Raw genomic sequence first — 26,530 nt, forward strand, 5'->3', positions numbered from 1 at the left:
TAGATGGTTTGAATGAGGTGTAGTTTTGCATGTCATAGGGAAATGGGCTTGTCTTGCATGTGTGTGTGAGAGAGAGAGAGAAAGAGGTTAGGTTTGACATATATATGCCATGTAAGAGACACGTCTTAGCCTTGGAGGATTCAAAGTACTTTTGAATTATTTAAAAACTATTTCATTTTTGAAAAAATGTCATAATTTCTTTACCATTGTTTTCATCTTTGTAAGAAATCATTTGATTTTTTAAGAACTTTGTGCTAAGATCAATGAGGTTTTTTTTAAAAAATTTTATTTTAAGAAGTTTATATAGGTACTATTTAGAGCTATTGGTTTTTCAAGCTAAATTTTGAAATTTAAATAATGTAGGTCAAGTTTGGTTTCTATTTAACTTTTAGTTTTTAAAAACTTGTTTTTGCTTTTGTAATTTTGGTTAAGAATTTAAAGAAACTAGCCATTATTTAGTGTATTAGTAAATAAATAAAAACAACATTTCAAACTTAGAAATGTGAACACAATTCATTATAATGCCCTCACTGCAGACCTCATAATAATTTTAATTTTCTTGAATGGTAAGCCTTTTTTTTTATTCATTTATTTTTTAAAAAGAAAATTGATTATAAAAGCCGCTTTCAATATCAACAAAATTTTGCAAATCAAAACAGACTACAAAGTTCATCACTAATGACGTTGTTACGTCAGCAATGACTTTTCTTTCCCCTCCTGAAGGTTCTACTTTTCTCTCTGTAACCATTTCACGCCAGCAATGACGTCATGTTATTTATTGTTTTTCCTTTGCATGAGAAGCCTTTTCGAGTCAAGCCAACCCCTTTGAAAAATAGGTATTATATGCATTTCCTTCTTTTACAAATGGCATATTCTCATTTTGTTTGACAATTATGGGATACCGAATTTGATTTTGTTTATTACGTTTTTCAATTATCTTTTATTTATTTTCCAAACAAAGATTTATACCTCAAACATCATTCATTTTTTTCAACAATCTTAAAATTAATTAGGCTTTTTTTTTATTTTTTTTATTTTTTCCTAATCTAGTATTTAAACTAATCTTTTGTATTTTTGTTAATTCATCCTCTTTAATAAAAGTATTGAAATTTAGAACCCTCGAGGTCTTTCTTTTTCATTGTCTATTTTTTTAATAGAAGTATTGAAATTTGAAACCTCGAGATCTTTCTTTTTGCTTCCTTCCTATAAAATGGATCCATTCTTAGTCCCAAACTCAAAAACTCTTCTTTCTTCTTGATTAACAATTTTAAGTTTCATCCCATTTGACAACAATGGCGGACGAAGTGAAACTGCTGGATTTCTGGCCGAGTATGTTCGGGATACGAGTTAGAATAGCCCTGGCCGAGAAGGGCGTAGCGTATGAATACATGGAACAAGATCTGAGGAACAAGAGCCCTTTGCTGTTGCAGATGAACCCAGTTCACAAGAAGATCCCTGTTCTTGTCCATAATGGAAGACCCATTTGTGAATCTTCCATTATCGTTCAGTACATCGATGAAGTTTGGAAGGACAAAGCTCCTCTCCTGCCGTCTGATCCTTATCAGAGGGCTCAGGCCCGATTCTGGGTGGATTTCATCGACAAGAAGGTAACTTTATTTCTTTTCTCCCTCCCCTTTTTATGATATCGTCCAAGTACAAGTTTTAGTCATCTTACTTTTAGTTTGTCCGAAAAGTGTGATGGAGATGTATTCTTGTGTTTCCTTTTGGTTTCTCAAAAGGACTCTCTCCCAATAAATCTTTCCCTCAATAAATTACAGTGCCTTTTTTGAGGCCTATGAGATCTTGAACCTTCCCTCTTTAGTCGGGCTTTAACTCTTTTCTCTACCGCTTTTGAATAAAGTAATTCCTTTATTCGACATTTTAGTCAATTTTGAACTGTTTCTTTAGTCCAGACTTTGAACTCTTTTTTCTTGAACTCTTTTTTCTAGAGCTTTCGAATAAATTTCCTTTATTCAATATTTGAATCACTTTTTATTATATTTTCGAGTGAGTCACTTTTTATTATATTTTCGAGTCTCTCAATTGTTTGTTCGATATTTAATGATTCTATTGACATACTTCTGATATCATATTAAAATTATGACTTTCCACTGATATTGTCGACTTTGAACGTAAGTTTTTCTGACTTTATTTTTAATTTTTCCGAAAAGCTTCATATGAATTGAAAAACTGTAATGAAAAACTTGCAGCTTTATGATGCTGGGAGGAAGGTATGGGCCGGGAAGGGAGAAGAGGTGGAGGCAGGGATGAAGGAGCTGATTGGAGTTTTGAAGCAGCTGGAAGAGGTTCTTGGGGAGAAGAGTTTCTTCGGAGGGGAGCGTTTGGGGTTTGTAGACATTGCTTTGATTGGATTCCACAGTTGGTTTTATAGCTATGAGGCGTTTGGTAAGTTGAGCATCGAGGCTGAGTGTCCCAAGATAATGGGTTGGGCGAAGAGATGCTTGGAGAAGGAGAGTGTTTCCAAGTCCTTGCCTGACTCCAAGAAGGTCTATGACTTTGTGGTTCAAATGAAGAAAGCACTTGGCCTTGAATGAGCAATCTGCTGTTCCTCCTCTCCGATAAAGGGCATGGCCCCGCTTTTAGTTCTAAATAAAACTTACCTTTTCCGATTTCCTGTATTGAATTAGGTTACTAGATGCATGTGTTTGGATTTGTGTTAAAGCTATTTGAAAGTATTTGTTAGACTTGTGAGGCCCCAGTGTATTTCTCTACCTACAGTTCATGCAAGTGCGTACAATCCCACCGGGCAAACTTGTTAACATACTTTTTCGACATGACTATGGGTTAGTATGCGTTCATGCTTTTGAAAATTAAAGGAAAAAAAAGAGGGTGCATAATGACATGGTGTAAGTGTCCTACTAACATATTTAGTAAATACTTTATGTTCATGATTGGGTTGATTTGTGGATTTGGACATCCTAAGAAAGGAATGTGATAACCAAGAAAGCACAGTCAAATTGATCGACTTCTTTGAAGAAGATTCAATTAGGACTAATATTTGAGTTCTGTTAGTTTGCATTTTTATCAAGCAAGTGTTTGCTTTTGAGCTATTTATTACACCGTACATTTGATCTTGTATCTGTATCTGACTCTACCATATTATTGATCTTGTACCTGACTCTACCATAAAATGATATGGTAGGCTCTTATTGCAGTCTACGGTTGGAAATATTTCAGGCGACACTGCTTTTTAAGGGTTCGATCGTATTTGATCTAGTTCACTGTCCTGTATCTCTTTTGGTTTCTTTAATGCTTTTCAGTTTTACTTCTTACCTTGCACGGTGTACAATTCAGAGTTTTGTAGTTGGATTGATATTATTTGGCAAAAACTAACTTTCAGTTATTCTTTTTTTGTAGTATCGGGAAGTTATTCCGCATGGAGCCGTTCTGTTTTCAAATGTTGTTTGTTTCGTTAAACTTGTTTGGAACACTATTACAACTTGCAAACATGATAATGGGTGAATGTCGTTGAGTGTTTTAGGAAAGTAAAAGGCGAGCAGCTTGACTCAGTCTTATGTTAATCAATATACGGATTTTTAGATGTGTTGTTTTCTCAAAAATTATTTATAATAATCTCACTTCTAATATTACTTTGCTCTATCTCTAATTTGACCATAGTTGAAGTGTCTATTACCCCTCTTTACTGTTGTTGAATTTACTCATTTTGAGTGTGATTTTATTTAATGAGTTGTGATATTTCATTCTATGCAACACACACCCACATTATTATATATATATGTGTATGTATGTATATGTATATATATAAACACATCTATATTTGTGGGTTTCTAACTTCGTAGGAATCTGTTGCCTAGAAATGCAGGAGGTTGCAGTTCCTGCTTGCTTATCTGACCTGTGGGTATCTAGGTGCTGTTCCTTGTTTGTAATCTTTTTTATAGAAAATCTCGAGACAAATATCATTTGTTAAGGAACCGTTTTCTATTTTGTATTATGAAATTGAAATTGATTCTTTTACGTCTTAAAATTTGTTCTTTTTTATGCAGATGGAGATTCATTATTGATTGATCTGGAAGCTGCCCACTCTAAGGAATGGACTAAGATACGTATATAAAATGGTACGGGACCTTTATTTATTGACTTTTATATATAAACAACATTCCATTAAAAGAAATATAAATGAATCTCGAAGAGAAGCATGGCTAAGGAAAGGGGCTGATAATCATGTGTAGTAGTAGGTATATAGGTGGTCAAGTCTAGTTCACAATTACTTGTTAGTTCATTGATAGAAGATGGATAGTTTGAAAATAGATGGCAGTTAGACTGATTGAGGACCTTGGCTAGTGGCCTCACCCATCGGGCATTAATAATCTAAATGGTAAGTCTTCTCATGGAGTAGGCTGTTGATTCTTGATTGGTTGCTTAGTCTAATATGGTAGAAGGTTAGAACCATTATGTTAGGAGAGATGGTTTGAATGAGGTGTAGTTTTGCATGTCATAGGGAAAAGGGCTTGTCTTGCATGTGTGTGAGACAGAAAGGGGTTAGGTTTGCCATATATATGCGATGTGAGAGACAAGTCTTAGCCTTTAAGGATGCAAAACTACTTGCCATCTGAGAGAGACAAGAGACAAGTCTTAGCCTTGAGGATTCAAAGTACTTTTGAATCATTTTATACCTATTTGATTTTTGAAAAATGTGATAATTTCTTTACCATAGTTAGAAATCATTAAAGTGTAAGAACTTATGATGTTTTTTTTTTTTTTAATTTAGTTTATATAGGCACTATTTGGAACTAATGTTTTTTTGAGCTAAATTTTTAAGAACTTGTTTTTACTTTTTGTCATTTGGTTAAGAATTTAAAGAAAATAGCCATTATTTAATATATTCTCATTTTGTTTGACAATTATGGGATACCCAAATTTGATTTTGTTCATTACATTTTTCAACTATTACTTTTGTTTCTTTTTCAAAACAGAGATTTCTACCTCAAACATCATTCATTCTTTTCAACCATCATAAAATTATTTTTGTTAATTTAACTGTTTGCATAATTTGACACACTTGGGAAAATTATCTTATTTATAATCAAATAAATTACATGGATATGCAAATAGTAATAAATGGAAAAAACGATATGGGAAAAACAGACAAATATCTAGGTTAGGGTTAGGTCGATAGGGTTAGGTTAGGGTTTCTTTAAAGGATGAAGGAAAGATTTGGTAGAAAATGAAAGAGACTATGTTAGTTGAGGGAAAATCGATTCTTCTAGTTCTATTCTTCACAAATTCCAATCGAATGTTAACAGTTAAGCTGTCGCAGGTTCAACTTTTAGTTGATACGATACCTCTCTAAGACAAGATCGGATTATTCACATGCAGTTGGTGTAGTGAGAGACCCTTCCCCCAAGGCTGGAATCAGGAAGAGCGGATCTTGTCACTTCTGAACTTTTATTTTGATACCAACAGGCAATACAACACTTTAACTGCATTCGTGGTGACAGCAATCTCGCACAGACCACCAGGCTCATGTGTCCCCAGGTTTTTTCCCTCTACAGCATCACAATAGAACAATAATAGATTTCTTCCGATATCACAAACCCTTTAATATAGTCAAATATACTAATTGAATTTTCTCTAGTTATTTGAATAGAAAATCGAATTTCTCAATTCATTGAATTGGTTCACGACTTATGTAATAAATCAAAAAAGGGTTCTGATAAACCGGGAAAAATGGAAACCAAGAATAGAGTGACGAACGGGATCAAGAATTCAGAATTATTTGATTATTTCGACACAAGAACAAGAAAATGAATTTAGCTGGTATCAAAGACTAGGAAGATGAATCATTCCTTCTAGATCCTTTGTTCCCTGAATTTGCTTTTGATATTCTCCTTTCATTCTATTAGAAGAAAAATGGATACATTCAATGACATTTGAATCTGGCACTAGTGTCATAATAATACCGCTCCTATTTGCATTGTAAAAAACAAAGAAAGAAGAAGAGGTCAAATAGTCTTCCTCACAATATCCATACTATGACTAGTAATGCGGTACAAGTCATTCTCGAAATACGGTAGAAAAAGAATAGAAAGAAAAACAAGGAAAAAGTGTTTCATAATTGGGTGATCATACTTAAGTTAGAGAATTGCCAACGCTACACTAATTGGGTTTTTTTTACGAACTTGATGTTGATAAATACGCGGATTTAGACATTTCGGACAATTGAACCTTACAACAGATAAAAGAACAAAAGGCCTTGGACACGTAATGGATCTTGAAGGACTATTTTCGCATCTCCCTGACCAAATCCTCCCACATTAGTAGGATTACTCGTTAATGGTTGATTGATTTTGATAGATTCGCCCGCCCTTTGAAACAAGAAGACTCCCCTGCCGCTCGTAAACTCGGTTGAACAATGCCTGACCTCATTCTGCTTTTCCTCTATCTATTCCCTTGACTGTAAACAAAGAGAAATACTGATTATTCGTTAGAGTGAACTCCGGCCGTAACCTATCCAACTCTGTCTCATTGCTCCTCTCCCTACTAACTCCTATTCATTCTCCTTAACTCCTTCACACAAGGTAAAAGAAAAGGAGAAAGACTCAACCTTAACTCCTTTCTTTCTTTCTTGCTCTGGGTTGGAAGGAACTAGCTCTGACTGGCTTGCTTTCACTCTTTTTCGTGTAAGGGCCCATTTATTGGATTTGTGACTCTATTCCCTATTTTCCGCATGATCGGGAGAGCATGAAAATTCTTTCCTCATACTACTTTGACTTTACAGTACTCAATTTCATCGAGCCTGCATGTTTGAATCTGTTACTTGGCAGACTGTGGTTGCACCAAACAAAAGGGGGGCCAGACCATCCTCTGTGCACTTGAAACAAGAATTTCCCCTTGGAACTTCCTTCGATGGTAACCAGGGATTTGCATGGAAAACATGGCAAGGTCAATAATGCCCCCCAGTACTATAAATCCAACCCGAGGCTTCTTTTTCCGCTTTATCTTTATCCGGGTTTGATTTCCCTAGCTAAGTACTTTCATTCAATCTAGCAGGCTAGCTGCCTATTCTGCCCCTCTCCTCAGTCTTGGCCATTTTGGCGAAAGATGTGAGGTTGTATGTACATAGTATGATGAATGGTGATTTGGAGACTATCCCTGCGGCATCAAAGTCAGCAGGGGTGGTGGGGAAGAGATGAGTAGAGGATTCAAAAGCCATTGAAAATAAGAGATGGAAGTTGCTAAACTGAAAGGGCTTTGATACCATGAGAATGCGGCGTCAAAGCCAGTAGGGGTGGTGGGGAAGAAGATGAGTAGAGGATTCAAAAGCCATTGAAAATAAGGGATCGAAGTTGCTAAACTGAAAGAGCTATGATACCATGAGAATGTTTACATAATCCACCCCACCTAAATGATGTGAAAGTTTTCATATTTATAATCAAATAAATTATAAGGATATGAGAAGAGTAATAAATGGAAACAGACACTCATGTCAAGAAGTCAAATATCTAGATATTTGTATATAATAAAATATCAAATATGATATATATACATTGAACTCAGACTTCAATCCCTTTCTTTTGGCTCTTTTTCCTGGTCTATTTTTTAATAAAATATGAAAATTTGATTGTCACTTGTTTGTTTGTCCTTTTTGTGTTTTAGTCTCTCTTTCTCCAATTTTCCAATGTTTCCTATAAAATGGATCCATTCTTACTTAGTTCCAAAATCAAAACTCTTCTTTCTTCTCGATTAACAATTTCAAGTTTCATCCCATTTGACAACAATGGCGGAGGAAGTGAAACTGCTGGATTTCTGGCCGAGCATGTTCGGGATACGAGTTAGAATAGCCCTGGCCGAGAAGGGCGTAGCGTATGAATACATGGAACAAGATCTGAGGAACAAGAGCCCTTTGCTGTTGCAGATGAACCCAGTTCACAAGAAGATCCCTGTTCTTGTCCATAATGGAACACCCATTTGTGAATCCTCCATTATCCTTCAGTACATCGATGAAGTTTGGAATGACAAAGCCCCTCTCCTCCCCTCTGATCCTTATCACAGGGCTCAGGCCAGATTCTGGGTGGATTTCATCGACAAGAAGGTAACTTTATTTCTTTTCATACGACCTTTGTTCAACATTTGAATCACTCTTAACTATATTTTTAAAGCATTTCAGGATTCTATTGATATGGTTCTAAAATCATGTTAGTAAATACGACTCTCCACAACGATAAAATATTGTCCACTTTAAACATAAGTTTTCATGACTTTACTTATAATTTTTCCGAAAAGCCTCATATGAATGAAAAACTTAGCAGCTTTGTGATGCGGGGAGGAAGGTATGGGGCGGGAGGGGAGAAGAGGCGGAGGCAGGGATGAAGGAGCTGATTGGAGTTCTGAAGCAGCTGGAAGAGGTTCTTGGGGAGAAGGGTTTCTTCGGAGGGGAGCGTTTGGGGTTTGTAGACATTGCTTTGATTGGATTCTACAGTTGGTTTTATAGCTATGAGGCGTTTGGTAAGTTGAGCATCGAGGCTGAGTGTCCCAAGATAATGGGTTGGGTGAAGAGATGCTTGGAGAAGGAGAGTGTTTCCAAGTCCTTGCCTGACTCCAAGAAGGTCTATGACTGCGCGGTTCAAATGAAGAAAGCACATGGCCTTGAATGAGCAATCTGCTGTTCCTCCTCTCCAATAAAGGGCATGACCCCGCTTTTAGTTCTTGAAATAAAGGCCATGCATGTGTTTTGATTTGTGTTATAAAAGCTATTTCAAAGAGTACTTGTTATATAGAGTTATGAGTGTATATTAGTTCATGCAGGTGCGGTACAATCTCGCCTCTCGGCATGACTATGGGGTTGGGCCCAAGTTGCTTGATGCGCCCCTACAGTTGGTTGGGCAGGGGAGTCATGGGCCTGCTTTGTCAAAACATAGCGATGGGAGGTTAAATGTTTGGTTTGCCTTCTTATAAGAATTTCAATTCATGGGCAATCTCACAATCCCTTCTTCAATCAATGGGCGATCTCACAATTCGTGGCATCTCATAAGATACCCAGTGTACGGTTTTACTTTTTCAACCGTGCGACGTTGTGATCTTGACACGCTCATGACTAGTTTTAAAGAGAATCTATCCCCATATATATTTTCCATGACTAGTCTTAAGCGAGGTTTGTCTTCGCCAACCGAACATCGTTTGTGCGCAATCCAAGATTGTTCGACCACACATGCTGTCTACGTGTGCATGTTCAATCATCTACTTGCCTCTACACTAGGCCAAGTCATTCGATTTGACCTTGCCTCTACTCAAGGCTAAGGTCTTTCAATACAACATCGCATCACATCTTGTCATCTTGACACCATCCCAAGTCTTGGGGTGATATCGGCCATCACAACTCACTCAACCATGTCATTGAGAATGGGCCCACGTGTCGCTCATCTCATTGGGACACTTGAACATTCATCCATCCGAATTTTATTGAGGCATTGGCCCTCCATGCATATGCCATGTCATTTATGGATACCATTCCAGATGGCAGGTGCATATATTAACCTCTGACATGCGGGCTGGGGTGCAATACCGACACACATCTGTGCCGCCAGGTACTGTCCATGAAAAATCCATTTCAAAGGAAGTCGTTTGGGACACTCATCTCGACACGCTCGCCCTCGCTGTGACACACGCATATGCCATATGGTATCTCACTTAGGCCACAGGGCTCAAGGGTGGTGGAGAGTTAACATCATGCCTCTCCTATAGTATATTTTGAGTCGTTTTCAATACTCCACCCATAAACGTGATTTTGGCAAATGGTCATACGGTGTCATGAAGTGTTCATTTGACGTCTAATTGACGCCAAATTTGGCGAGCGTTCATCTTTCATATGGACGGACTTAGCTCCAGAACCGCATGCTCAAATTCCTTCCAAACCTCGACTTTCGAGATTAAGGCCCGAGACCATACTCGGCCCTTTAACAAGTCTATCTTTGCCACTCTTGTCTATTTGATATCTCTATCTTGCTTATGCCTTGACTTGTCATCAATGTCCACTATGTATGGTGTGTTAGATGATGCATCATCCTCCTTGGTCGCATCATGGCACTTGTCTAGGTCCTCACGTGGCCAGATGTGCACCACTTGAGGGTCGCTTCTCTTGTCGCAATGTAAAGGTCACAACCTACTCTTTTCATAATTAAGTTGTCACACCTAGCGTTCTCGCTGGCTCTCCAACCAATGTAGGATCTCACAATCTATCCCCTTGAGGGTTCAACGTCCTCGCTATCACACCGCCCAATGTCTGGCAATGATACCATTTGTAACACTTCAAGCTCACCGCTAACAATATTCTCGGCTTTGACTAGTTATGTATCGCCGTCAATTTCACACCACACCTTATAAGTCATGTTTCGTTCCCCTCTCCAATTCATGTGCGATTTCACAATTTGTAGGATCACATCTCTACATTGGTTAAACTGAGCTGAAGACGGAAATTACATTGAAGCATTTAATTTTATTTTAAATATTCGATATCATTTTTAAAAATTAAAAAGAGAATAAATAAATAAATAAATGGTCCCTCCTTCACAGCCAAAGGACAACTTTAGGAAGGAAAAGATGTGATGTTAAAAGGTAGTGCCATTAATTAACAATTGTCCTCTAATACGGTGCCGTATCGTCCCTGCCAACTCTCTTCTCCACTTTTTTGTTGGTCCAATAAATTTCATAACTTTTCATAAATACATTAAAAATCAAAATTAAATTCAAATTCAAATTCAAATTCAAATTCACCTCATTTTCTGAATTATTTATTCAAAATATTGTTAAAAACCCTCATAATCTAAGTGATTGAAAATTAATTTTAAAATTTCAACAAAATAAATAAATAAATAAATAAAATAAACTATTTTTTTTTTGTTAGGACGATGTTTATCTTAATTTAAAATCTTTTAAAACGATGTGAAATGCGAAAATACGAAATCGTCAAAATATACTAATAAGATATGAATAGGACATGACGTTCGAATGCTTAGCCAAAAAAGCTCGTCATTTCCTACACGCCAACTCGCCAATTTAAAGCACATTGTCCTCTTCAATTCAGTTGCAACACCACTTGCAACGCCATCAACCAAGACCCTCTACTCTATAAATACCATATTGTTCGTATATTTTCGTGTCAATCTTCTACCTCTTCTACTCTTCTTTCACCCTTTTTCTATACCAAATATTTTTCTCAATGGGCAAAGAAACTAAATTCCGAGCTGCAAGGATGACCATGGAAGTGGTTCCACGCCTCATCCTTGCTATGACCAAACATCGATCGATATCAGTGCTCGATACCATTTTCGAGAATGAAGTTCACTTGGAAGACATTAAAGATCAAGTCGTTTCATCTCAAATCTGCACCGATTACTATAGTCGAAGAAAATGAAAACGTCAATTTGAATTGCAAAATTGACGAGAGAATTCATCGTCCTTTCATTTATGTATTTTTCAAGAAAGAATAAGGAACATTAGGGAAAAAACACATTGTAGTGTATATGATGAGGTTGTTTCCTTTTGTCTTTTTTTTTTTTTTTCCAATTATTTTGGAGAGAATTGTAGCCAACCATATTTCAGTGTTGGGAGTAATTTTCTGAGATTATATTTTGATTTATTATTACTTTCTATTTTATTTTCCTTTTTAATTCTATATTATTTATTCACGTACCTTAATTTTTCTTCACATTATTAAAAAAACTAAAATAAATAAATAAAAATTATATATATATTTTGTATGAATATACAGTGTTACAATAAAATTAAAACAAAATCGTAATTATTTTAAAAAATAAAATAAAAAACTATTGATTTTTTTTTTTTTTCAGTTTTGAATTTAATCCGTCTAATATTTTGAGCTATAAACTATAATAATTGTTATTGGTATGAGATTTACTGGCACTTCCATTTTTAAATAAACCATTACTGAGCTTCCTCCAGTTCCACCATCCCCGCCGCCGCATGCGGTGGCTGGCTCCAGTCACGTGGCTCACGTGGGATCTGGCTTTTCTCATCAGCCCATACACCTCCGGCGCCCGATACGTTCTGATCAACGGCCACTTTATCCCGTCGAAGAACGGATGCCGTTTGATCTCCGTCGCCCCTTTTCCGGAACCCAACCGCCTTGCTGGATCCTTCACCAGCAGCCTCTCTATCAGATCTCTCGCCTCCGCCATCCCCTCTTCCTCCACCGCTGCCCGGAACTTCACCCCCTCCGACGACGCTATGTTCCTTAATGTACCCTCTTTGTTCACTCCCTTAAACGGCGTCGTTCCATGCAGCAGCTCGTAAACAAACACCCCAAACGCCCACCAGTCAACGCCGTTGCCGTGACCACCGCCGGTCACCAACTCTGGCGCTAAGTACTCATGAGTCCCCACGCACGATTTAGAAAACGCTGTCGTCGGCTCCGCCACAAACTCCCCGACAATCTCCTGCGATTCCACTGCCGCCGTCCTCCACCCAAAGCAGCTAGTACTCTGTGGTCCCGGCTGAGTCCACGTATGAAAAGTGGGGACCACTTCGGACTTAAAACACAAGTCGAAATCAGAGAGCATGACGTGGCCATCCTCACGCAAAAGAACGTTCTCAGGCTTGAGATCGCGGTACACGATCCCAAGCGCGTGAAGGTACTCGAGCGCCACCAGGACCTCGGCAGCGAAGAATCTAGCCGCTGCGACGGAGAAGCGATAATTGGGCTGTTTGCGGAGGAGAGAGTGAAGGTCGCCGGAGGGGCAGTAGTCGATAAGGAGGCACGTGTAGTGAGAGACATCGAGACGCGCGTAGAGAGTGGGAAGAAAAGGATGATTCAGAGAAGCGAGAATCTCGGATTCCGTTTGGACCTGCAACAGCTTCTTGTTACTGAGTGCGTCCTTATCAACGACCTTGAGGGCGAAACTGGCATGATCGTTGTCTCTCAAATGGCAGAGGAAGACGCGGCCGAGGTTGCCGGTGCCGAGGTGGCGGATGAGTTTTAGGTGGCGGAGGTGGAGATGGCCGTCGGATGAGAGTGCAGTGGCGGCTTTGATAGCGGACCAGTGAGGATCAGAGTGGTGGTGGGGACGATGGTGAACAGCGGCTGCGGCGGCGGCAGCGGCGGCGAGGCGAGATTCATTAAAGCTGAGAGTTAGGCTGCTCCTGGCAAGGCTGGTGCGGGCGCTGGAGGAGGCGAAGGTGCGGTCGGTGGTGGTAGAAGTGAAGCTGAAGTCCAGATCTGAATCGGGAGGGAAGAAGGAGTAATCGTCCTCCATTGATGATGGTAAAACAAATTCAGTAGTTTTGAACGTAATGGCTTAGTGGTGAAGGGCTATATATATATATATATAGGGAGGGGACAGAGGAAGACGAAAAGGAGTGGAAGGAGTGGGGCCTGTGACGCCATTAAACAACCTTTTTCTGTTTGGTTGACCTAATTGTAAACTGAGAGGGAAAGGAGAGAAGGGGTTATTTTCTATTGTTTGGTTGACTTCTACTGCCATACACCCCTTTCTTGCCTCATTTAAATATTAAATTATAAGTCTTTCATCTTTTATAATTCACCCACCTTCAGGGTCAGTGTCCTCGCTGACGCTCATTTCTTTCTCCAATTGATGTGGGACCCCTCGATCTATCCTCCTTTCGAGCCTAGCATCCTTGTTGACACATCACCTTGTATCCACCCCTTCAAGACTCAACCCATTTATTGGACTCTGATACCATTTGTAACCATCCAAACTAATATTGTCATTTTTTTTACTTTTCCTTCCACCTTTCTCTTAAAATTTTCAAATGGGTAGGTTAAACAGAAATTTTTATACTCTTATAAATAATGTTTCATTTCCCGGTAGTGTAAAAATATTAAATTTATTTCGGGGTGAAATTAAAATTATTTTTAAGTAAAAATAAAAAGTTTATTTATTTATTTTTTTTTTCTGAAAAAAAGAAACTACGAAGAATGGGTGAGGGGGTTGGGAAGAATTGAAGGAACCTGACAATGGCTTTTAATGACAATAAGCTGCGTATTGGAGTGTGTGATATTTAATTAAATATTAACTTAATTATTATTATTTTTTAATTAATATCCTTAATTTTATTTTAAGAATTCAAAATATTTTTATTATTAATACCATCTCTTAAAATATAAACTTTAAAAAATAATATAAAATAATATTAATACTGGTGTTATTAATATTCTTAAAAATTTAAGGGTAATTAGATTAATAATTTCCCTCAAGTTTTGTTAGCCTTCCTTCTAAAAAAATTCCAATTTCTCTCCAAAATAAAATAATTAAAAAAACTTAAAACAAAAATAAAATAAAATAATAAAAATTAAAAATATAAATCTAATGTCTGTATCTTACTTGGAGATTAAAATAAAGTATTAATTAAAATAATAAAATAATGGGATGAAAATGGAAAACAAGTAATGGGGCCATGTGATGGGCCAACACGGCCCATTGATAAGGGCCCACGTGGAAATGAACAGAATGCTGTCTGCCACGTGGTCAACACCGGCGCTACATTGCCGCCTACCTCCCCTTCCATACTTCAATTAGTTGGCCTCACGATTCCATTTATTTTAATTAATTATATATTATATTTCCTCAAAGGCGGTTATGTAGGTTGCAACAGTAAATATATTTCACAATTTTATTTATTTAAATCGATTTGAATTAAAATAATTATAAATTATGAAAATAAGATCTAAAAAAGTTGAAGTTTAAATTTATGAATTATTAGTTTTAAATTTTATTAATATATTTCTAAATTTTAAGACTATATATATATATATATATATATATATATTATATATAAAAAAATTAATTAAAAAAAATCTAACACGTATATAATATTATCTATTTCCGGTGTCAATTATCAATGACTTTACTTTAATTTTATCTTAAAAAAAAATCGTATAAATCAAACTGTTGCCTGTAGACCTGTAGGGATCCACCTCGATTAGGGTGAAAAATATTGGTTTAAATGGAGAACGGGGGAGAGAGCATGAAGAATTTTTTTCCATTAGTTAAACGGGATCGGGACAAATTTTATATTCCCTATCCGCTCCAACCCCACCTATATGTATATATATACCGAAATAAATAAAAATATTAAATTTTAAGTTTTTAAAAATCCCGTAGGAGAATATTATATATATAATTTGTTTATGATATATTATTGAATTTATAAAAAAATATTTTACTCTTTTTTTAATATAAATAATATGAAAAAATAGAAATTATCTATTAATCAAATATTTCTAAATAAAAAAAATATATATTAATTTTAATTTTTGTATAAATATGATGATTAAAGCTATATATTTATTAAATTAGAATAAAAATTGTGAGTTATAATGATATAGGTGGGGTGTGTTATAACTCAAAAATAGATAATAAAATTAGTTATGGAAATAATTTATCAATTATTTCTTCAACCTGCTTTTAATTATTAATTGGAGCTATTAATATGGCAATAATTAAAATAAAATATGTTTTATTTTTAGTTACGACTTTAATTATGAATTAATTCCAAGTTGTTATTAGAAAAAATAAATAAATAAATAAGTCACATGGCAAGGTCACGTGCCACCAGGCTGGGTGTGATAAATACGTATTTTATTATTATTTTTCAGTGAATCTAAAACATTAGAGCTTTGACATGTGTTTTGTTCGTGTCCCTGACTCCCACCAAATTAGCACCTCCATCTAATAAGTCAAGTTAATTAAATAAATAAATAAATAAACAAATTATTTATAATTAAATTTATTTTTTATAATTAAGTATGCAACAACCGTTAACCGATATTGTCCACCTTGGTCTATTACGTATTGTCGTCAGTCTCACAATTTTAAAACATGTTTATTAGAGAGAGGTTTCTACACCATTTGATGTTTTGTTCCCTTCTCCAACCAACGTTAGATCTCACGATTGTGAGATCCCACATTTAGTGTTTGTGTAACAATCCAAGCCCACCGCTAGTAGATATTGTTCGCTTTTTTGCCCGTTACATACATCATCAGCCTCACGATTTTAAAACACAGTATTAGGGAGAGGCTTCTCTACCTTTATAAGGAATGTTTCTTTCTCTTCTCCAATAAATGTGGGATCTCACAATCCACCCCCTAAAACCCAGAGTCATAACTAGCAGTGGACTTGGGTTGTTACAAATGGTATCAGAGTTTGATAGGGCGGCGTGTTAGCGAGGACGCTAAACCCTCAAGGGGATAGATTGTGAGATCTCGCATCGGTTAGAGAGGAGAACAAAACATTCCTTATAAGTGTGTGAAAATCTTTTACTAACAGACGCGTTTAAAAATCGTAAAATTGACAGCTATACATAATGGGCTAAAGCAGACAACATCTGATAGATTTGGTATGTTACAAAATAATTCTCTGATTCCCATTAATATAAAGAGAAAAAAAGTAAATTGAAAAAGAAATAAATAATATTTTGAAAAATAAAAAGATAAGGCGGCTCTATATAAATAAGCTTACTACTTGTTGTATATATACAAAAATAAAAATATTAAAAAAATGGCCAATAAAGACAAGAAAATATGGCTTTTATTACCAAAGTATTTGATTAAAATAAAATTGAAGGAATAATATGATGAAAAAAATTCCTTCTATTTTTTAAACTTAATTACTTAATATAATTTAAGCATGTTTGGTTGGATTATTAATATTTTTCTTTAAAAAATAAGAATAATAAGAAAATCATCATTTTATTAATTGATTTAAAGTTGAGTGAGAATACACAATTTTGATTGGACCATGAATTTTATTTAAATAATTATTTAATATATATTTGATAATATATTACAAATCATAAAATTAAATTATTTGAATATAAAATCTTATTAATCAATAGGTTAAATATGAGGTGAATATATTTTTTTAAATTGATTAAAAACCCTTAATAAATATTTTTTAAAAAATAAATAATGCACATTTTTTTAGATTAAAAAAAAGAATAATTAGGTGCATGCATAAAAACCAAATATCAATCAATGTTTTAACATTTTTTGCTCATGCAGTGTATTCTCATCCATCAACAATTTATGGTTATAACTGACTAATGATTGGATCATAGGTTAATAATACATTTAAATCAAACTATATATTATATTCTTTAACATTATATTAAATGTGTTAATATAAATAAGCATAATGTTTATAAGGTAACGTTGTCACTTAGCTATTTGACATGAGTTAGGTATGGCTGCCGTTAAAAGATGTTGGAATCATTTGACAATTTGAATGATTCAACCAAACTCAATTTAATATTTTAGTTTAAATAAGTCATGGAATGTGAGCGTTTTCAAACCTACATTCAGAGTAGAAATCGTTTAGAATTTTATAATGATATCGAAACTTGAAATAGTGTGACGGTGACCTAAAACGTGTGGTGATCTAAATTTTTTGTTATAAGCCATCGCTATAGTGAGATCGCACATCAGTTGGAGAGAGAAACAAATTCTTTATAAGAGTGTTGAACCCTCTTCCCAGTGGATGCGTTTTAAAACTATGAGTATGACAGCGATACGTAATGGGCCAAAAGGGACGATATCTATTAGTGGTGGGTTTGTGCTGTTACAAACGGTATCAAAGCCCAATACTGGATGGTGTGCCACGAGAACGTTGAGCCCTTAAGGGGGTGGATGGTGAGATCCCACATCGGGGTAGAGAGGGAAACGAAGCATTTCTTGTAAAGGTGTGAAAACTTCTCCCTAGTAGGCGCGTTTCAAAACTGTGAGATTGACGCAATACGTAATGGGCTAAAGTGAACAATATCTACTTGTGGTAAGCTTGAACTCTTACAACTACATTTTACACTCTTCGAATTACATAAACGATCGAGTTTTCTAGCGAACACACAGACCATGAACTGATCAAGTTGGATGATACCATCATCATCATAATGAATATTAACACACAAACAAAACAAACAAGAATCCCTCTTACTTTGAGTTTCTCCCTACTATTGTTCCCATGTTCCAACCCCTCTCCTTTTCCCTCTTACTTTGAGTGTCATTAGCTGCTCTCCTACCATTGCCTAGCAGCACCCTGTGTGCGTGTGCTGCCGCCATCCTTCCTCGGCTTCCAATGGACACCCTGACCTTCTCCATCCCCACATTGATTCCCCCTCGTTTCATTTGCATCTTCTTCTTCTGAACGCTTCCTCCTCTCACACACTTTATCTCATTAGGACTCTCGCAGTTGCTCTCATCTTCCTCTATCAACTTTGCTGATGGCAGATGAGCTGAGCTTGGCATGCTTGGTAGAGGCATTAGGGAATTTCTCCTCGGTTCGAGCGCCGTCGGTACACGTCGGCCCATTGTGCAAATCGACGCTCTTCCTGTCCTCTTCATTGGCACAAAAGATAGCTCAGCCATCCCTGGATTGTTCTCCTTCTCTGTTCCATCACTGATGCCACCAGGAAAAGGGTAGAATGATGGTTTGAAGCCGTTGTTCTCAGTTAGTGGGCGAGTATTAACCTTTATTTGCTGCTGCTGCTGCTTCCTTTCAACAAGAAGCTGCGCTTCAAGTTCTTTCACCTTGTCTTGTAGATTCTTGTTTTTCAGCTCTTTTTCCTTCATTTTCAACTCAAACCCATGTATTGTTTCTTCCATTTTCCTCATTTGTAGTTCTTTACCCTTCATATCCTGCTTTGAAGCTTGTGCCATTTGCTTGCATTTAAGGAATTCAGACATATCAAGCTGTCTTTTTGCAGGACCCAGCTCAATTCCCTTAACTCTGCTTGCGAAGTTCAATGAACAAAGAGTTTCATTCAAGTCATTTTCGTTTGGACTGATCTGTACGAACATTAGTGTCTTTGAATCTCCCCCTAACCACATGAATTCCACCATTTATCAGTAAAGAAACACACAAACAGTGCATATGTAATCTAGAACAGAAGGTATAATACTACCTAGTGAATCTTGAAGCAAGTGAGTGAGCTTAGAGTTCCTGCCAACAATCAAGAACAAAGGAAGTCACGAGACAAAACATGTGAGATCCCACATTGGTTGAGGAGAGAACGAAGCATTCTTTATAAGCGTGTAGAAACCTCTCCTTCACAAACACGTTCTAAAAATCGAGAAATTCGAAAAGAAAAGCTCAAAGAGAACAATATCTGTTGGCTATAGGCTTTGATTGTTACCTAAAAGGAACGTGTGGACTTTTTGTCCCAAGAGCAGCTATGACATCCCCAAGTGCAGAAAGTGATCTGTTAATGTTTTGTGTTTCCTTGAGACGTTCACCCTGTACTTCTACTTTAGCTATCCGCTCGCTCCCTGCCAAGTCCACCAGCCAGAGTTTGCTGCTGGTGCACTCCCCACTCAGCAAATTCTCCCCTTTCACCATTACACAATGTATGCTGTATGTTAAGCCTTGTTAGGATCACAAACAACGCACATTTGATCTAGATGAATATAAAGAATCGGAGAGAGATAATGCAATAAAGAATATTGACTAAGGGTTTATATTCACTTCAGGTATTCCAACATTAATATCAAGCATGATCACATCCTTTCCCTAAGTAAACCAAACGTAAAAGAAATATAGACAGACCAGTGAGATCGGCTGCTGTGCTCGTTACAATTGGTTGAACCAACAGCTCTTGCATTACTGCCAGTTTGTAGAACTTCCCAAACTTCACTCATGTTGTGAACAGGAGCCTCCACCATGCCAGGAACATGATGTATTCCTTCACTGATTTGCCTTACTTCAAGCCTGAAATTCTAACAAAAGTGAGAACTTTCACTTATGGAGAGAACTAACATCAAATTCTGCACATACTTACCGTTTTATACCGTTCCCTGACTGAGATCCTGACACTAACAAGTCCCTTATTTGCTCATTATACACTTCCAAGACACTAACAGATACTTTATATCGATTGAGCTTCTGCCGCTCCTTCGTTAAGCGAAACAACTCCTCAAGAATCCTATAATTGACTCCACGAGCTCCTTCAGTACCCTCCATTGTAAAGGTTTTTCCAGTCCCCGTTTGGCCATATGCAAATATGCAAACGTTGTAGCCATCTAGAACTGAAGCAGCAAATGGAGCAGTGTCTTCAAAGACATCTCCTATAAATGCAGGTACATGAATAATCAATATGCTATCGTGCATCACATCTAATACACTGCTAAACGTTTCCAAATTACCTTGATTTGCTTGAGGACCAAATACAGCATCAAATTTGAAGACCCTTTTGGGACCTCCATTTGACTTAACAATCAGCTGACCATCTTTAGCTGACTCAAAATCAACAACCATAGGAGCTCCAGAGGCAATCTCTTCTGTATTTAAGGGCCTACACCGACAAAAGACCCTAATGTTTCCTGCAATGAAGAGTATAACATCACTAAGTGTATCATGTCGTTTGAAACAAGAACACTGCAGTAAAGCTAGCTGACCTTTCAACTCCAACATCTTATTGTAGAGTTCTTTACGTTCCTTAGCTCCTTCAACAAATTTGGTCTTCAGATTTTCTTGAAAATCTAATTGCTGCTTAACTATCAAAGATTCAAAGGCAGAGGAAAACCCAGTAAACCCAGTAGACTCAGATAGCTAATTAGCAATGTGTTCCTAGAATTAACGTTAAGGCATGCTAGCTTACATGCTGTCTGAATTTGGGATGTCATCATTTCGTTCATATCCACAAAGCAGCTCTTGAATGCAAGTGCCTCCTCCGACAATTTGATGTTTTCCATTTTCATAATCTGACAGACAGGATGAAACTTCTTAATGACTCATTCTTTGTAACCGCCTAAATCCATTGCTAGATGATATTGTCCGCTTTGGCCAGTCACGTATCGTCATCAGCCTTACGGTTTTAAAACGTTTCTACTAGGGAGAGGTTTCCACACTCTTATGAGGAATGCGTCGTTCTCCTCTCCAACTGATGTGGGATCTCACAAATTCACCTCCTTAGGGGTCCAACGTCCTCGCTGGCACACCGCCCGGTGTCGGGCTCTAATATCATTTGTAACAGCCTAAGCACCACTAGCAGATATTGTCTGCTTCGGCCTATAATGTATCACCGTAAGCATCACGGTTATAAAACGTGTCTACTAGGGAGAGGTTTCCACACTCTTATGAGAAATGCTTCGTTCTCCTCTCCAACCGATGTGTGATCTCACAAATCCACCTCTTTGGGGGTCCAACGTCCTCGCTGGCACACCGCCCAGTGCCTAGCTCTGATACCATTTGTAACAGTCTAAGTCCACCAGTAGCAGATATTGTTTGCTTTAGCCTGTAATGTATCACCGACAGTCTCACGGTTTTAAAACGCGTCTACTAGGGAGAGGTTTCCACACTTTTATGAGAAATGTTTCGTTCTCCTCTCTAACTGATGTGGGATCTCACCTTCTTAATTTTCACAAAGATATACTCTACTGCATACCTTTACTTTTCTGGTAAGATCCCTTAATGAGGAAAACCATTTGCTCTTTTCTTTCACCTGTCCCTCAACGGCAAAGGCTGCAAAGAAACCAAGGGAAAAAAGACATCAAAAGGTCATCTAACAAATAGTAAAGTAGCTAGAAGCTACAAAAGACGGTATCTATTACCAAGAGATCCAACATGCATTGACTTGCGCATGAGCTCATTTTGTAGCTCATTTAGAGACTTCCAAGCTTCTTGGCATTCCTTACTCTTCTGATTGTTTTCCTTTCTAAGCTCCTCCATTTGTTTCCTTGCTGCTGCTATCTCATTCTTCATCAGCTCATTCTCTTTTACTATCAACTCACTACTATCCTACAATACATCACAATGCAATAGTCTTATAGAATGCCCACAACAAGTTTATAAGAACACAATCAAGTTTATAAGAATGTTCACTTTGGAAATCTCTGAGTGTTCTAGTCGAGAGGATCCCACATCTTCGAGCAGCTCAACTTCTTTAACAACTGACATGAAAATTGTCCATTATCATAAAATTTGAACAAATACGAACCAACAGAAGTAAAATGCTTAGTTAACTCACTGGAAGGAAGATCTTTCCTCACAGAAATACCACAGACAATTGGCCTGCCCATCAGTCCTTCAAATCTAATGGTTAAATCTTTTACTTCTACAGAAGTTTTGAGGTCAGATATAATGAGAGGCTTATTCCCACCAACACGAGCGTATATGTCCAAGCCAGAAACGACCTACAACCAAACCAACACATATCTATCGAAATCTCTTAAGATTAGGAACACAAAATCAATGTGATATCATTTGGGTGATTGGAGACAGGTTCTTACCTTCTGATCCTGCAAATAAACATCAAACATCCTCATACCAGGAGGGCCATTGGTAAACACAACTTCAGCAAAATGAAGATCAACAACATAATCCCCAGGTTCCAATAACGAGAAGCTGTAAAAAAAGTTCCCAAAACGAGCTGTTTGATATAAAGGATGTTCAATTTCATCAGATCTAATGGTATCACCACCCTTGAACCAATTGTCTTCCACATAGTTTATCCCATCCAAACTCACAGCATCATTTGAGGAACCTGCATTGACACTTACAGCTTGAAGGAGTTCTTCAGATTGTGTAGAACTGGTAGCTGGAGGAGTTGCCAACTCAAAGGAAGATTCTGGAGAAAGTTCTGGATCATAGGTTTCACACAACTGGGAAAATCTAACAGATGGAGTTCTCTGTTTGTAATTAACCTCAATTCCAGAAAAGCTACTTTCGAAGGAAAGCTCCATAGACTTAGAACACTTGATATCGAAGAGTTCTGGTGAATCACAGTAGTTATCCATTGCAATATCAGGAGAAATGAAGGTAAATTCCGGAATGGATTGCGCTGTAAATTCAGAAGAACACAACACAACAGAATGAAATTAGGGTTCTTAATCATCACTTCAACCGTAATCCACCATAAATTTTCAATGAATTACACTATTCCAAACTCAAAAGCATCGCACACAAAATCATCGAACAGCGTTTACCTTCACCGGGGCTAGAACAGCAATCTTGATCTTGCATCGAAGCCGAACTGTTCAGGAGGCAAGAACAGGGTAACAAGGAATCGATAACCAGAAATGGCAATGTAATTAATGGATCAGAAGAAGTAAATAATGAGAGTTTGTCTGTAAAGAGAACAAAAAAGAAGTTGCAGAGAAACAGAGAGCGATGATGATTCTGGTTAAGTAAAAGAGATGCAAAATTCTGCGTTACTCGTCTTGTCGACCGTTGGGGTTTTCTTTTTAAAATTTTGAAATTTGTACCTCCTTAACGGAATTTGAAATTTGTGAAGGCGGGCACGGGCACGGGCAAGGGCAGTGGGTGGGCCCCAATGGCTAATAGATATTATTCGTTTTAAGATCCATCTGTCTTATACCTTCTAGTGATTGACTCTGGTACTATTAGTAATAGTTCAAGTCTACTTCATGTTGGATGATGAAAGTCCCACATCGACTAATTTAGGGAATGATCATGGGTTTATAAGTGAGAAATACTAACTCCATTGGTATGAGGCCTTTTGGGGAAGCCCAAAGCAAAGCCATGAGAGCTTATGCTCAAAGTGGACAATATCATACCATTGTGGAGAGTCGTGTTCGTCTAACACTTCAAAGTTTTCATCTCTTCTAAAATGCACTTTAAAAGCTAAATGGGTTGGGATGTTTGTATTTAATGAATAAGGGCATAACAGTCATTTCCATCTTAAATTCGTCTAGGCTTACATCACAACCACAAAATTTATATTTGAAATTTACTATAAATCACTTAAATAGAGACATCTTATTGGTTGGAGAATAGAACGAGACATTAGTTGGGAACCAGAGTTCAAAAAAGACAATATCTACTACATTTATTTATATTTTTATAATATTATCTTAAAAAGAATGATAATTAGGGTTTGAAAATTGGTTGGGAATAAGAGAGGAGAAGAAAGAGGGGTAGAAAGGGAAAAGGGGGAAGGAATCACGTGATAAAACATGGAAGACTGGGGAAAACCCCCAGCCAAACACGCCCCTTCATTCTCTCTCCTCATTTTTCTCTCTTTCTCTCTCTTAAATAAATAAAATAATAATAAAAAATGGGATCAAATCAATCCTGTCAATCTGAGTTGGGGATTAGGGGAGCCCACTCCCAAACACTGCCCTTATTGCCCATTCCTGAAATATGGTCAAACCTAACTCTTCGCAGCTTTTTCTCTCTTTGTTTTTCCCACTCCACAGGAAAACACACACATCATCACCAACCATATCTCAGTCCCTCTTTTAAAAACCTCAAAACAAGTGTATTCTGAGATTCTACATCGGTTGGAACAACGATACAGAAACTTCTGTTGGATGATGAAAGTCCCACATCGGTTAATTTAGGGAATGGTCATGGGTTTATAATCTAAGAATACACTCTCCATTGGTATGAGGCCTTTTGGGAAGCCTAAAGCAAAGCCATGAGAGCTTATGTAAGAATACACTCTCCATTGGTATGAGGCCTTTTGGGAAGCCTAAAGCAAAGCCATGAGAGCTTATGCAAGAATACACTCTCCATTGGTATGAGGCCTTTTGGGAAGCCTAAAGCAAAGCCATGAGAGCTTATGCTCAAAGTGGACAATATCATACCATTGTGGAGAGTCGTGTTCGAAAGCAAAGCCATGAGAGCTTATGCTCAAAGTGGACAATATCATACCATTGTGGAGAGTCGTGTTCGTAAGCAAAGCCATGAGAGCTTATGCTCAAAGTGGACAATATCATACCATTGTGGAGAGTCGTGTTCGTCTAACAAGCCATGAGAGCTTATGCTCAAAGTGGACAATATCATACCATTGTGGAGAGTCGTGTTCGTCTAACATGGTATCAGAGTCATGCCCTAAACTTAGCCGTGCCAATAGATTGGCAAATCCTCGAATGTGGAACAAAGAACTCCTCCAAAAAGGAGTCCAGCCTTCTTGAAGGTACGAAGGCAGTCAAAAATGACTAAGACTCCAAAGGAGTCAAGCCTCGATTAAGGGGAGGCGTGCCAAATCCTCGAATGTGGAACAAAGGACTCCTCCAAAAAGGAGTCAAGCCTCGAGGTACGAAGGCAGTCAAAAATGACCAAATCCTCGAATGTGGAACAAAGGACTCCTCCAAAAAGGAGTCAAGCCTCGAGGTACGAAGGCAGTCAAAAATGACTAAGACTCCAAAGGAGTCAAGCCTCGATTAAGGGGAGGCGTGCTTTGTTCGAGGGGATTTTTTCGGGAAGCCTAAAGCAAAGCCATGAGAGCTTATGCTCAAAGTGGACAATATCTTGGATTGTTACATAAATTATCTTAAATATCTATCATAGGACTCAACGTGATGAGAACGCTCGATAAACTTCGACATCACAAACTCCTAAAGGATGCAATGTGGAAAGATGTCTCTTTCACAAATTATGCATAATTTTTTCGTATCATCTTTACATTGCTGAAATAACATTATAAAGAACCTGCGTGTAAGAGTTTTAGGGTTTAGAAGATTTTCTCGACACAAAAAATTTGAAAGTTCGACTTTGAGCCATTATTAAATAATAGATAAACAACTGTCCGACCAAAATACAATAATTGAAATGAGTTTGAGTAAGAAAATGGCATCAAATTTGATCAAATAATTATGAAGAACCGAACATAACTCTTCCAGAAACTGATATTTGTTCTACAGCTCGACCTTGTCTCTACTCTAAGTCAAGATCCTTTGAATACACTGTTACATATCTTATTTTTCATTTTGATTCTCAAGTCTCGGAATGTCATCGACCTTCAGTGCTCACTCGGACACGCTTATTGAAAATCGACCCATGAATCAACTATATAACAGGGACATCCCGAACATCAATCTCGTGTCCATATGTAAGTTTGATAAAAATCCAAGTGAATGGTTATGAATATTAAAATCCAAAAGGACAAAGGCATGTTCAAATATTCCATCAACAAACAACACAATAATATCCCTTTGCTTTTAACTCAAGACATATCAACCAAACTCACTAACACCAACACACTTTTCTTATTACATACCCAACATTTCCACATTCTTGCCCCCTTTCGAGAGCGATACAACCATGCGTAAACAACAATCAAAGCTCCCCGTTCGATAATACCAGCGACTTAATCATAATAATTCTCTATCGAGTAACCTTCCGACAAAATTTCTATGAAACATATGAGTGAGGATAAAACATACTAAAAATACCCATGTTCGTTTGTGTAGAAATAGTTAGTCATGTCATAGGGGAATGTCGGGACATGCAGGTATCAAATTCATATTTCAAATCCGGGTTTAAATCTTGAGTCCAAGCATTCAAAACCCGATGGGATATTATGTTTGGTGAGATGTTAACCTCAAAATTGGATGGAATATGAAGCGTTAGATAAAAGGCATTTATATAAAACAATTTAAAACCTACTCCTATTTATAGCCAAATAAAATAATAATAATAATCAACTTACTTTTTTTCTAATAATTATACTTTTTTTAATTACAAAAAATTCCATATCATATGTCAATTATTGCCTCTTCTCTCATAATATTTCTTTTTAATTAAGATAAGAGTAAAAAAAAAAAAAAAAAAAAAAAAA

The 26,530-nt window shown here is 37.1% G+C and overlaps 4 protein-coding genes across 5 annotated transcripts; 2 read left to right on the forward strand and 2 right to left on the reverse strand.

Moving 5' to 3' along the window:
- The first annotated feature begins 1,196 nt into the window (after positions 1–1,196).
- LOC111482680 (probable glutathione S-transferase parC) lies at positions 1,197–2,795 on the forward strand. Its single transcript, XM_023128583.1, has 2 exons — positions 1,197–1,607; positions 2,211–2,795. Exons 1-2 carry the CDS (start codon positions 1,293–1,295, stop codon positions 2,553–2,555), a joined length of 660 nt encoding a protein of 219 aa, XP_022984351.1. The 5' UTR covers positions 1,197–1,292; the 3' UTR covers positions 2,556–2,795.
- A 1,225-nt stretch (positions 2,796–4,020) lies between these two features.
- LOC111482681 (probable glutathione S-transferase) lies at positions 4,021–8,756 on the forward strand. Of its 2 annotated transcripts, XM_023128585.1 has the most exons (3): positions 4,021–4,097; positions 7,740–8,074; positions 8,292–8,756. In XM_023128585.1, the coding sequence occupies exons 2-3, from the start codon at positions 7,760–7,762 to the stop codon at positions 8,634–8,636; spliced, it is 660 nt and encodes a 219-aa protein (XP_022984353.1). In that variant the 5' UTR covers positions 4,021–4,097; positions 7,740–7,759; the 3' UTR covers positions 8,637–8,756. The 2 variants fall into 2 exon arrangements, with proteins under 2 accessions (XP_022984353.1, XP_022984352.1); XM_023128584.1 differs by lacking the exon at positions 4,021–4,097 and having other exon boundaries at positions 7,694–8,074.
- A 3,065-nt stretch (positions 8,757–11,821) lies between these two features.
- Positions 11,822–13,505, reverse strand: LOC111482931 (serine/threonine-protein kinase WAG1-like). The gene has a single exon (XM_023128977.1). The coding sequence runs from the start codon at positions 13,248–13,250 to the stop codon at positions 11,859–11,861; it is 1,392 nt and encodes a 463-aa protein (XP_022984745.1). The 5' UTR covers positions 13,251–13,505; the 3' UTR covers positions 11,822–11,858.
- A 4,260-nt stretch (positions 13,506–17,765) lies between these two features.
- LOC111483254 (kinesin-like protein KIN-14Q) lies at positions 17,766–23,161 on the reverse strand. Its single transcript, XM_023129402.1, has 14 exons — positions 22,932–23,161; positions 22,236–22,786; positions 21,974–22,139; positions 21,829–21,896; positions 21,558–21,744; positions 21,392–21,468; positions 20,606–20,708; positions 20,403–20,501; positions 20,151–20,327; positions 19,787–20,072; positions 19,555–19,716; positions 19,145–19,360; positions 18,914–18,951; positions 17,766–18,829 (listed from the first exon to the last, which is right to left on the reverse strand). Exons 1-14 carry the CDS (start codon positions 22,966–22,968, stop codon positions 17,943–17,945), a joined length of 3,054 nt encoding a protein of 1,017 aa, XP_022985170.1. The 5' UTR covers positions 22,969–23,161; the 3' UTR covers positions 17,766–17,942.
- Between the last annotated feature and the right edge of the window lie 3,369 nt (positions 23,162–26,530).

The sequence above is a fragment of the Cucurbita maxima genome, unplaced genomic scaffold (genome assembly GCF_002738345.1).
Source record: "Cucurbita maxima cultivar Rimu unplaced genomic scaffold, Cmax_1.0 Cma_Scf00008, whole genome shotgun sequence".
In the NCBI taxonomy this organism is placed as follows: domain Eukaryota; kingdom Viridiplantae; phylum Streptophyta; class Magnoliopsida; order Cucurbitales; family Cucurbitaceae; genus Cucurbita; species Cucurbita maxima.